This window comes from Sipha flava, unplaced genomic scaffold (assembly GCF_003268045.1).
Source record: "Sipha flava isolate LNK unplaced genomic scaffold, YSA_version1 134_pilon_pilon, whole genome shotgun sequence".
Classification (NCBI taxonomy): Eukaryota; Metazoa; Arthropoda; class Insecta; order Hemiptera; family Aphididae; genus Sipha; species Sipha flava.
Window position 1 is genome coordinate 1,657,942 of NW_020271760.1, and position 12,360 is coordinate 1,670,301.

Genomic DNA, 12,360 nt, shown 5'->3' on the forward strand with positions numbered 1-12,360 from the left:
TTTTGATGCAATAACCATAATTTAACATAGTATGAAATTATATTAAAATACATGTTCGTAAATTGTACGAAAATATTTTAATAATTTAATATATTATCAGTTTTAATTGAATTATCCATAAGTTATATTTATAAAAATATATACTTACTCTTGATTAACCGAATTATATCAAAATATATAGTCCAACTATTTTACTATATGGATGTGATTATTCACTGTGGTATGTATCATAATAATGTAGACCACTCTTTTAAATTCGCACACAAAAATGAATATAATCATAATTATTTTTTCTTTAATTTGATTTTAAATAAGAGAATGATTGTTACAAATCATTTTTCTTAATAATAAGAAAATAATATTTTTCTACTAAATATAATATTCTCGTATATGCTCGTTATAGTTCTAATTTTTTTTAATGTTCATATGTGTGTAATATAGTAACAAATTTGTTACTCCTAGTGTGTGATTTTATAAATATTTTAATAATAAAAAATATTATTAGTAGTGATGGATCGAACCCTGATTTTTTAAATCGAACCGAACTTGAACCGAACTTTAAATTATTTTTTCGAACTCAAACTGAACCGAACCTTCATATTTTCTACCGAACTGAACCTATTATGATTTTAAGTCGAACTCGAACTCGAACTCAATACTTTTTATCATGTTATTTGTTCCTACCAACAAATTAAATCAACCATAATCATTATTATTAATGACTATTGTATTTTAAGTTTTCGTATTACCTATTCTACATTTTAACTTTTAAGTCTAAGTAATTGTATTATTTACAATACATTTAAATTTTAAATAATTTCTTATTATTATTATTATTTTTCAAAACCAGTATTGTGCTCTTTCGTATTGTCTTGTAGCTTATAAAATATCCATTGAGTATTGAGTATTGAGTATAATATGACAATATAATAAGTACATTTTAATAATATATAAAAAATATAGTAATAATAACTATAATTCACAAACATAGAATGATTAGTAGAATTTATAATGCAAGACGTAAGTTGTAAACATGTTTTTATTAACAGCACAGTCGCGGTATCGGAATATTACCATGGATTTACCCAAAATAGATTTTAACCCCTAAAATAAATATGATAAAAACAAAAATAGCTAATTTATGAATGTAGATACACTACCTCTATTGGCGATAAACAACTTATTAATGTTTTGTACGGTGGAGGATAAATGTGTAACATGCGACTGGAAAAGTAACATTGTTATTTTAATAATAGTATTATTATTATAAATAATGCATAACGTGCCCTTTACAGATTATCACTTTCTATCGTCAATAGTCTAATTATTTCTAAATAATCATTATCAATTTTTATTTTTCAAAAATAACTTTTGAAGTATTGTACAAATATTTGGTTTTCGAACTATCATGGCCAGTAAGTCTAGTTCGACAAATATTTTTAAGTTCGATTTTCGAACAGTAAAAGATGCTTGATAGGTCGGTTCGATTTTTATTCATGCCGAGTTCGAATTTCGAACCGAACCGAACATCAAGGGTTCGGTTCGGTTCGGTTCGAGATTCGAACAGTTCAATCCATCATTAGTTATTAGTAATCATGTATTTTCTATTCGTTTGATCTTTTTAAAGTAAATAAATGATAACAAATACCATGCATTATGTATTAATGCATGGTATTTTAAAAAATTAAGTACAATCTGATAAGTTTGAACCAATATTGGCAATGATTCACGTTTTAAGAAGACTTTATATTTAACTTTTGATATGTGGCCCATCCTAATCACCTAACAGTAGCTTAATTTGCATACTAATGACCAAGAAGTCATTTGAATTCCTAGTTACGAAACAAAAACGATAATTATGTCGAGGGGAAATAGCCGTTCTTCATCGACAATTAAGTTAATCAATGGGTAGACATTGTGAACTTAGGTTGTCTCCCAGTTGCAAATTTGAAGGACGTCAACGAAACTATGCACGAAATTGACTTACAAGGTTATCTCTCGCTTATATATTGCTTGTTTTTTTTATTGTATTTGAATGTTTCACCCTCACATGGTTTGTGGTCATCACAAAAAAAGAACGAAACATGTGCTAATGTCACTGACAGATTATTTGATGCCTATGACATAAATATATTAATGAAGTTAATTAACCTATATAATATGTTAAATTTACCGACGAATATTCAATATTGTTAGTTATATTTTTTTTTACAACTTATTGGTTTTATTTAAAAAATAGTAAGTACAATTATTGCAAGATACACAAACATACAAGATACAAGATACTAATACACATATTTTTGTTTCAAATTCTTAAATAATTTTAATTTTATTCAAAACTGTTTTATTTGATTATAATATTTTTGTTTAATACAATTATGGTAAAAATTAATTTATTTATTAAATATAACTGTAACCATTACAGTGTAATTTTAAATAATGTTAAATAATAATAAAAAAAGGGGTGATCGATCCAAATAACACTAGGATTAAAGGTAAAAAGTAATTGAAGACAGTAAAATAAAACCACGAACTAATTTGCTTGCTCTTCAATTTCAATGTACCTTTTTCCGATGGAACCTACCTTGCTGCGGTGGAGGGGATCACAGCCTAGATGGCTGTGCTAAGCGGTTCCAAAAATACGATGGATCAAAACTTAAGCAAAGAAAACAGTACCCCTATTTCAGGCTCCCATTGCTTCGGAAGTGGGGCGTCCATCAGGCAACAAAGACTGGAAATCGGAAACTAGGACATGAAGATTACGAAGATACAACTAAAGAGGAAGTTAGAACAGATGAGGATCTTGGCAATTGAGTATTTGAAACTCATGATTATCTCCAATATCTAATCTTAGATATGGTTACTTTGATAGAGAAAAAAATAAGAACGCGAAGATTAAACACGAAGGAACTCGAAATAATCACGACTTGATAGATGGTACAGGACACTTTTCTGAAGGAAGACATTGGACTCAGAATCCCAACAAGAAGACCAACAACGAAGCCGTAGTCGTTCGCCCATCTGGAACAACAACCTACGCCGACGTTGCCAAGAAGTTAAAGACGATCATAAATGTAAGTACGCTGAATGTTAATATTAAAGGCTTAAAACAATCGAATATGGGAGACTTCATAATCCAGGTAGGTAAGGGCCCCAAACAAGAAGAAGTAGCGGTGAGATTAAAGCAAGCGGTCATTCAGGCGTTAGGAGCTGAAGCAGTAGTAAAACACTCACCCAAGACCGAAATAATAGAAGTACGATACCTGGACTCAGAAAAAACGGAGGAGGAGGTTATACAGGTAGTCGTTAACTCCACGGATACCACACCAGACTCGATGAATGTAATCAGAATGCTTCCCTCATACGGAGGCAACATGATGGCAGTAGTCAAAATAAAAAGCATAAACGCCTATACACTGCAAAAGACAGGCCACTTAATTATAGGACTTGTGCGATGTCGAGTGAGGTTAAAAACTCAGATTGCAAGATGCTACAGATGCTACAATTTCGGCCATTTCAGAGCATCGTGTAGAGGAACTGATCGAACGGCCCAGTGCATGAAATGTGGCCAAGAAAATCACAAGGCGAAGGATTGCAATGTACAACCAAGATGTGTTCTATGAAACGAAAAGGAAGGAAAACGGGCATGACATAAACCATAACCCGAGCGGCTCAGCGTGTCACGAGATCAAAGAAGCGAAGAAACTTAAGTAACCATCTTAGTTAAGTTTACTCAATGAATATATGCCGAACAGGCAAAAAAGCAGGGTGGTTAGAGACCCCATAAATTTGTAAACATTTTAAAGAATGTAAATTGGATTTTTCTTTTATGTAATGTAAAAACGCTTTCGTCCAATAAATTATGTGACAGGTAGAAAGTAATGGAAGACCAGTTCCCTCCCTGTTCACGATTCCATATAAAAAAAAAAAAAATAAAAAAATGTACCTACTCGTATTATTTAAAACCTATTAAACCTAATATTTTCAACCCGGTTTATAACTAATAAAAAGAAGTAGGTACAAAATGTTTTGATTGCGATATCATAATTGAATATTGAAGTATGAGTATCTACTCACCTCATTACCAGTGTAAAATATTATACAAATATTTCACTTTTACTAGAACACTAAATTTTATTTTATTTATATTTTGCCATTTATTTTTAAATAGCACTTTGTTATTATATTGTGTAAGAATGTTTAAATAATATCTAAACCATGTTCAAATAAAAAAAAAAAAAAATTTAATATTATGTAATATTAAAAAAACAAAACGGCACCAAGTAGATTTTCAGTAATTTTATAACATTAAAAATTCTTTTGGAATTTTTATAAACATTGAAAAACAATACAGAAAATCAATTTTTTTTTTTTTTAACTTAATTTAATACATTAAATACTCTTTAAGGTTTTTAGTGTGGATATACTAAAAAAAAATAGCTTATTGTAAAATAAATAAAAATAATCAGGATATTTAAATAATTTTTACATTCTTCACTAAACTAGTTTCTAAATTCATATTGTAAATTTTTTTAATTACAAATAGATTACATTTTAATTGTTATTTTATGCAATTTTAACAGATAATGTGTTAAGGATTAATTATTTATTTTCATATCATAAAATCATTGGCATTTTATTAAAATTTAATACGTATGTAAAACAAAATGTTTTTAAATTATTTTATACTTAAATAAAAGCAGAATAACAATCTTACCAAATTTTCAGTGCTAATATCAAACGCAGAAATTGTAGTCATAATAATATTTTAAGAATTAAAGAAGCTTATTTTAGTTATATGTAATACAAATTAATAAATCCTTGTTTTTTTTTATCTTTATTCACGTGTGAAAACAAATTCGATTTGTTTTGTTATCAGTTTTCGATTGATGTGAATTATAATTCATCAAAATTAACAATTTGTGGATTTTGGTAAAAAGAAATAAAATTGTCGAGCATATAACGAATTACCAATAAATAACATTTTTATATATCATAAAAAATATTTTGTTTTTTTCGAAATACTGCATTTATTTGGGTTCTTAAACAAAGATTCTAACTTGACAAAGTATAAAAATACAATGACAGGAAAGTCCAACATGTAAAAATATAGTTATCGGTCTAGAAAATTATTTCATGCAGATAAACACCAGTAGTAACTTTTATCATCAGTTATAAATATGTCACAGTTAAAACTAACAACAGTTTTAATATTTATTATGTCAGTGACGTAGCCAAAGAAGTGACTCAAAAATACATCCACTCCAAATTCGTACTATTATATGTACGTATATTTTATTTAATATGTACATATAATTCATCTTTAGTTTATAAATTAAAAAAAGAAAGACAAATTTTATTTCGATTAAAATTTTTACGATCCCATTCAAAAATGTTGATTATGGTCCTGAATTATCCATCACTTTTGAGAAATTAAATTTTCCGAGCGAGTACATGAGTCATTTGCGTATAATGCAGTCATATAATATATATATATATATGTATTGTATATAGACGTAAGCGCACCTGTATAGGCATAATGCGCAGTTACAATATTATAAAGATAGGATATAAGTTATTTCGTTTCAAGATGAAACAGTGAGAAGAGAATAGGTTGATTGGATGGGCGGGAAAACGAGGATAAATAAAGGATTATAATATTAATTACTTGACGTTAACAAATGACGTCGAAGACTTCGACGGTATTCAGAGACAATAATAGTAAACGATAATCGTGTAACATGCTACCTTATAACGCCAAAATCTCTGATTATTCGTCGAATCGCATAAGAAAAGCGCGACATGCTCGCCTTAAACCCATTAGCTGCGATTGAAACCTTTGAATACAACGGGTGGGTTTATTTTCTTCCAAAAAAGAAAAAAATATTCTCAAAAATTCTTCTCAAAGAAAAAAATAACTATTGGATTGCGTTTCCCTTTAAAAAAATTTTTGGGCTACAATCATGTAAATTTTCCTCTAAATATTAAAATATTTAATCAGCATCAGAAATGTTGTGCTGTGTACCGTACTATAAAATAAAAGTAACCGTCGATTAACGTCATTGATGTAATTAATCCTAATTTAAATAGGTATAAACATTGTGTATACATAAAGTTATCACCAATCATTATGATGGTTTTTATGATTATATACAAACTTATATGAAACAAAATTAATTTTTTGAGGAAAATAAAAATCGAATAAGACCAAGTATTTCGCATATCTATTACTATTACTACTATAATTATGAATCACATTACGTAACAAAAAACAAAATTATGCATATTGCATACATCATAAAATACCACTTTTTATTCATATAGCATAATACCTATACTCAACCGAAAGCAATAATGCTTGTGAGTGCACAAATACCTTTTAATCAGCTAAAACTTGAAAAATCTTAACAAAAATGTATTTTGAACCATAAATCAAATTTTAAAGTTAAAAACATATGATTTTTAGATACTTAAAAATAATTTTGATAATATATATATATATATATATATATATATAATAGTAGTAGTATGTTGTGAAAAACTAAATTAGATTATGTTAGGTTACGTTTGATTATTACACTTGGTAACGCACAATTACGCCTATTATGTTGTCATTACATAATTATTTACAAGAATAATTATCATCATATCATTCTATAAATTATCATAACTTAAAAATGATTTCAAATAAATACGGGCTATATATTTTACATTATATAAATAATATTGTACACAGATTTACCAATAATAATTATTATTTAAATTATAATTTTGCTTGAAGTATATAATCACAGATGCGCTGTACAAATATTATATACGTAAGTAGTCAATATATCTTAAATTATAATTGCAAAATGGGTTACAAATTTATAGATAAATATAATCATCATTCGCATATCATAAGTAATATATATCTAGATATGTCAAGCATATATCAAAAAGAAAAAAAGTCTTCAATAAGTATTCACTTTTATTTTCATTTTATTTTCACATTTTATCGATAAAATCGTTCGGTATAACGGTAATATCGTGGTCTTTTAACTTAAACAACATTTTTTTTTTCAATTGCATAAATATCAAAAAAGATTCATAACCAAATTAAATATATTGTTTGAACACCCTGAATTTACGTTATTTTTCCTGGCACGTGACAAACTGATATTTCGGACTGAATCGATTCCGGACTGCCGATGATCACATTTGTATTGGTTTCATTTTGTGGATACTTGATCGTACTTATGTATAGCCACCATGGTTTTCGGCTTTTTACCTATTTTCTTTTTTTTTTATCGATACTAACCTGAATTTTATCGATACAGTGAAACCTCTATTAATGGACACCTCTCAATAGTGGACCCTTCCCAATAGAGGACACTTCTAAGTTCCCCGACAAAAATGTATGCACATAATACAAGTTATAACCTCTTAATAGTGGACGTGGACACAATAAACTGGTACCAAATTAAAAATTACCTCTCATAAGTGGACACAATACATGTACATATCGAAAACGTTTAAGAAATAAAAATACCATATTTATCTCTTATACATTCGTCCATGTTTCATCTTATCTTAATGGTTTTCCTATTCGAAAAATGACTATAAAGGTTCGGTTATGTATTCGGTCGTTAGTTGTGTACATTGTGTGAACACATACCTGCGTTAAAATGAATAATAATAAAAGAAAAAGATTGAACTTAGAAGAAAAAATAAATATTATTAAAACTAAAGAAACGGAAAGTCTAAGTCTTCGTGTACTAGCAGAAAGATTTTGCATAAGCAAGTCACAGGTAAATTTAAATATTTAATTTAAATATTTTGTTTTAATTTATCTAAAAAACATCTCATTTAATGAAAAATACAGGTGAATAACATTTTACAAAATGCGTGTAATTTGAAAAAAATATTACGCTGAAAATGGCAATGAAGATATGAGGAGAAAATTTTCGAAAACATCGGATGGAGCACTTGTAGATAAAGTTACATTTGAATGGTTCTGTAGAGCCCGTTCATATAATTTACCTGTTTCTGGACCATTGCTCCAAGAAAAATCACGAGAAGTTGCAAATGAGGGAGGTCTAGAAAGTTTTAAAGCTTCAAATGGTTGGCTTCAAAAATTCCGAGAACGTCATAACATTACTTTTAAAATTATGTGGTGAAGGTAACTCTGTTGATTCAAGTGTCGTAGAAAACTGATTAGAAAAATTGAAAACATTAATTTCAGATTATGAACCAAAAAATATATTCAAATGTGATGAAACGGGTTTATTTTTTCGAGCACTTCCTGATAAAACATTGAATTTAAAAAACGAAATTTGTCGTGGAGGTAAAAAAGCTAAAGATCGCTTAACTGTTTTATTATGTGTAAATATGATCGGGAAATTTGAAACTCCATTAATAATTGGAAAATCACTAAAACCACGTTGTTTCAAATGTATAAATGTATCAACGTTATGTGTTAATTGAAATGCTAACCGTACAGCATGGATAAATCGAGATTTAATGACAGATTAGCTAATGTGTTTTAACAGAAAAATGGAAATGGAAAATAGAAAAATTATTTTATTTTTAGATAACACTAGCTCACATCCTGATACATTAAACTTAAAAAATATAAAACTAATATTCCTACCTCCAAATACAACTTCGATTTGCCAACCACTAGATCAAGAAATAATTCAAAATTTTAAAGTTCATTATCGCCAAAGATTACTTCGTCATATTTTATCTAAAATTGATCACAATGTAGAAAACAAATCTATAAACGTTTTAGATGCAATTTTTTGGATTAAGTCCGCATTAAAAAATATAAAACCAGAGACAGTCAAAAATTGTTTTAAAAAGTCGGGATTTTTTTCGTCCGATACAGCAGAGTATGTAATGGAACATGACAATGTTACAAATTTGAACATATTCTCAGAACTTGTACCGAGTACTGTTGAAATTGAGGACTATATTTTTTTTATTTTTATCTAAAGGCAGCGCCTTGTCGTGATAGCCATAACTATATTTCTATAAATAATAATATCCTTACAGAAAACAATACATTAATAATATCAGATTTAGTCAATTGTAATCTAGACAATTTGAGTGAAAAAGAAACCCAACTACCCGAAGAAGGGGAAGAACAAGAAGAAGAAGAATACGAGTCGATATACAGTCCAACGTTTGAAGAAGTTTGGAAAACAATAAATAATTTAAAAACATATTTTAAAAATAAAGAAGATGCAATCGTATTATCAATGGTAGCCAATTTACAAATTCATTGCGAAGAGCAGAAAAAATTTACACAAAAAAAATATTACAGATTTTTTTAACTGTACATAATCATTGAACATTTTTACAAGCATTTTTATACTAATTTTTTAATACATAAATAATAATATACAATAAATAATAAATTAATATTCCAATATATATTTTCATATACAGTGTATAACCAATTCTCTATAGTGTCTCCCTATAGTGGACATTTAATAATTTCTCATAAATGTCCACTATGTAGAGGTTTTCTCAACAGTGGACAACTCCTTATAGTGGACATTTTTTAATACCCCGTGGCTGTCCACTATATAGAGGATTCACTGTATTAATATTACGATATTTATCGTGATCGATGATAGATAGTATGTATTATCGTATGTTTTTATGAAAATATTATAAATATCATACATATTTTCGATATCAACATATCTACCTGCATCTACACAACTTATAATACTTTCAAAACTTTTAAAGTTTATCTTTGCAGTTTATTTTTTTTATGAGCTGCTTTATTTATTTTAATTTTAAAAAAGAAAGTAATTCATTTTTTTTTTTTTTTGTAATTATTTTTCATATTCAGTCAAATTTTATTATTTTTGTAAATGCCTGATGCTGAATTTTTAATTCGAATCCGATCGTACTTTACAAACATAATAATATTTCAGACTAAGCTTTTATTTATTTATTTATTTATTTATATATATGTATATATAAATTACTTTTCAGTTTATAATTTCTAACCAAGCTTTTATATAATTTAAATGTTACTAATTGAAGTAATTGTTTATATAGTTTTAATTTACAAATTTGTGTTTTTTTTTTTAACGAAGTGTTACAATTGCAATTTTTATAAATTATATACATTTGAAAAAATAAAATAAATAATCAAACAATACAATTAAATCGTAATTAATATATACTTGAAATAATTCGTCACAAGTTTCAGTTTAAATAATTGATAATTAATTTTAAAAATAAATATAGGTTGTTAGATATACCTATACAAGTATGTATTAATTATATTAATCTGGTTAATAGGTGTTATTATTTTTTATTAAGTATATGAAATCAAAATATAAAATAATATAATATATTCCCGTATTTTCTATACCCACAATATTGAAAACTTTTCCACGATTTTAATTTATTTATATATTTATTTTTTATTTTTTCAACAACCATACTTAGCATTCATTTTACAATAACTATATATTTTATCATTTGAACTAACCTTATTTGAAATAGTAACATCATATATTTAAATATTTCTAAAACGTATACCTCACTATCACGCAATTCGAAAATATTTATTTACTAAACGTTTGAACATTCTAGAAATATGTATATCATATCATGAACAATGTACATATTATATACTTATATGAATGATTTATTTATCATATATTTCCAAGTAGAAATTAATATATAGCTAGATAGTTATGGAAATACACGCGTATAATGGTCCGGGCTACAATGACGAATAGACTTCAGACATTTATCATGTAGCATTAAAATATACATAAAAGAAAAAAAAGCCTGACATGGGTCACAGTATTCATTTTCTTTCAATAAAAATATACTTTTTTAATATAAATAACAGCTATTTTACTATACACTTACATATATTATTTTTTAGTTTTTCTATACAACAAATGATATGATATTTTACTGTCATAATATCGTTTACATTGAAATGGATTAAAAGCTCATAAAGTTAAAAATAATATAAATTATTGTATTTGTATCATTGAAATATAAATTTTGATTTTAAATAATAAATCAATTTTCTTTCGATCGTCGTCAAATGCACATGTACATTGAGATAGCAGTATGCTCCTCGTTACTCTCTAAACTAATCACAGTTTACCTTTACGGCTTAGTCTGTAGTTGATATAACTTACATTAACTATTTCAAACAAAAATGTTGAAATTAATAAAAACTTCAAGATAACCTCACCTATAAACAAAAAATCGAGATCTAACAAGATAAATTTCCCTACATCTTCTCTTTCACTAAAGGTAAAGGACAAGAAAACCAAACTATTCACAAGTCCAAATCGGTTCTCTGTTCTCACTAAGCATGATAACGATGACAAGAATACACCGTCTAACGAAGTTCTAAACTATATATAATAACAACGTACACCAAAACCACCTCTAATTCACGCTAAAAATGTAACTATCATCTCCATTTTCGTCTCAGCTTTGATGTTCATACTAAACGCTAAATATTTCGTATAAAAATCAACACCCTAAAGTAATCGTCTGCACATATTTCCATGATTATTTTAATTTACTTTTATCTCATTTAACAAAAATCGACACCAGTTTTTATACTTATCAGCATAATGTTATTCGCCCGTTACAGGTTATTATTCAAAATCTCCACCAAACCAACTTATATGATGACATAATTTCCAATCTCTCGCATTTGGGACGCCATGTCACCAATGTACATAACATTAAAGGATATTCGGATAATTTACCTTTACCATTTCTAAACACAAAAATAGTAGTTGAAAAACCATACTCACACAAAAACCTACTACAGTACCACACATGTCAGTTTTACGGTTTTACCCGGAAATACTGCTACCACATTTCACGTTACATTACATGTGGGGAAGACTACACATCAGATTTCTGCGCTAAAACACATGAATATCCTATCAGATATGCTGTAAGTGATGTTAGCTACCATTCTAACTATAAAGATTGTAAAAAATATAGCAATTTGAACCTTTTATTCGTTCAATTAGGCAAAATTCTTTTAATTCTCCTCCTCCGAAATAATTTTTCTAAACCTACTTTTAATGGCAGCTCCACCAATTCATTCTATGCTCATATCACTTCCTTTCGAAAAAATCTTCTCAGTTTTCTTCGAATATTTAAATATTATTAACTTCGCAGAATTTATAAATATTAAAAGCTCCTCTCTTCCCTTCTTATAGTATTACTAAATAAAATCCAACTATGAATTTCTCTTCAAACCGTAATTTATATTATTTTGTATTTTTATCTTTATCTTATTATTATTATTATTATTATAATTATTATTATTATTATTATTATTATTATTATTATTATTATTATTAT

General features: G+C 27.2%; 2 protein-coding genes across 2 annotated transcripts in view; one reads left to right on the plus strand and one right to left on the minus strand.

Moving 5' to 3' along the window:
* The window catches only part of LOC112679303, a 264,484-nt gene that overhangs the window by 226,580 nt on the left and 25,544 nt on the right, over positions 1-12,360 (minus strand). The gene's annotated exons all lie outside the window — the stretch shown is intronic.
* Positions 2,615-3,623, plus strand: LOC112679399. The gene is made up of 2 exons (XM_025549189.1): positions 2,615-2,721; positions 2,855-3,623. Exons 1-2 carry the CDS (start codon positions 2,615-2,617, stop codon positions 3,621-3,623), a joined length of 876 nt encoding a protein of 291 aa, XP_025404974.1.

Coding starts and splice junctions, on each gene's coding strand:
- LOC112679399 (XM_025549189.1), top strand. CDS start 2,615: ATGGCTGTGCTAAGCGGTTCCAAAAATACGATGGATCAAAACTTAAGC. Junction 2,722..2,854: donor GGAAGTGGGGCGTCCATCAG/GCAACAAAGACT, acceptor ATCTAATCTTAG/ATATGGTTACTTTGATAGAG.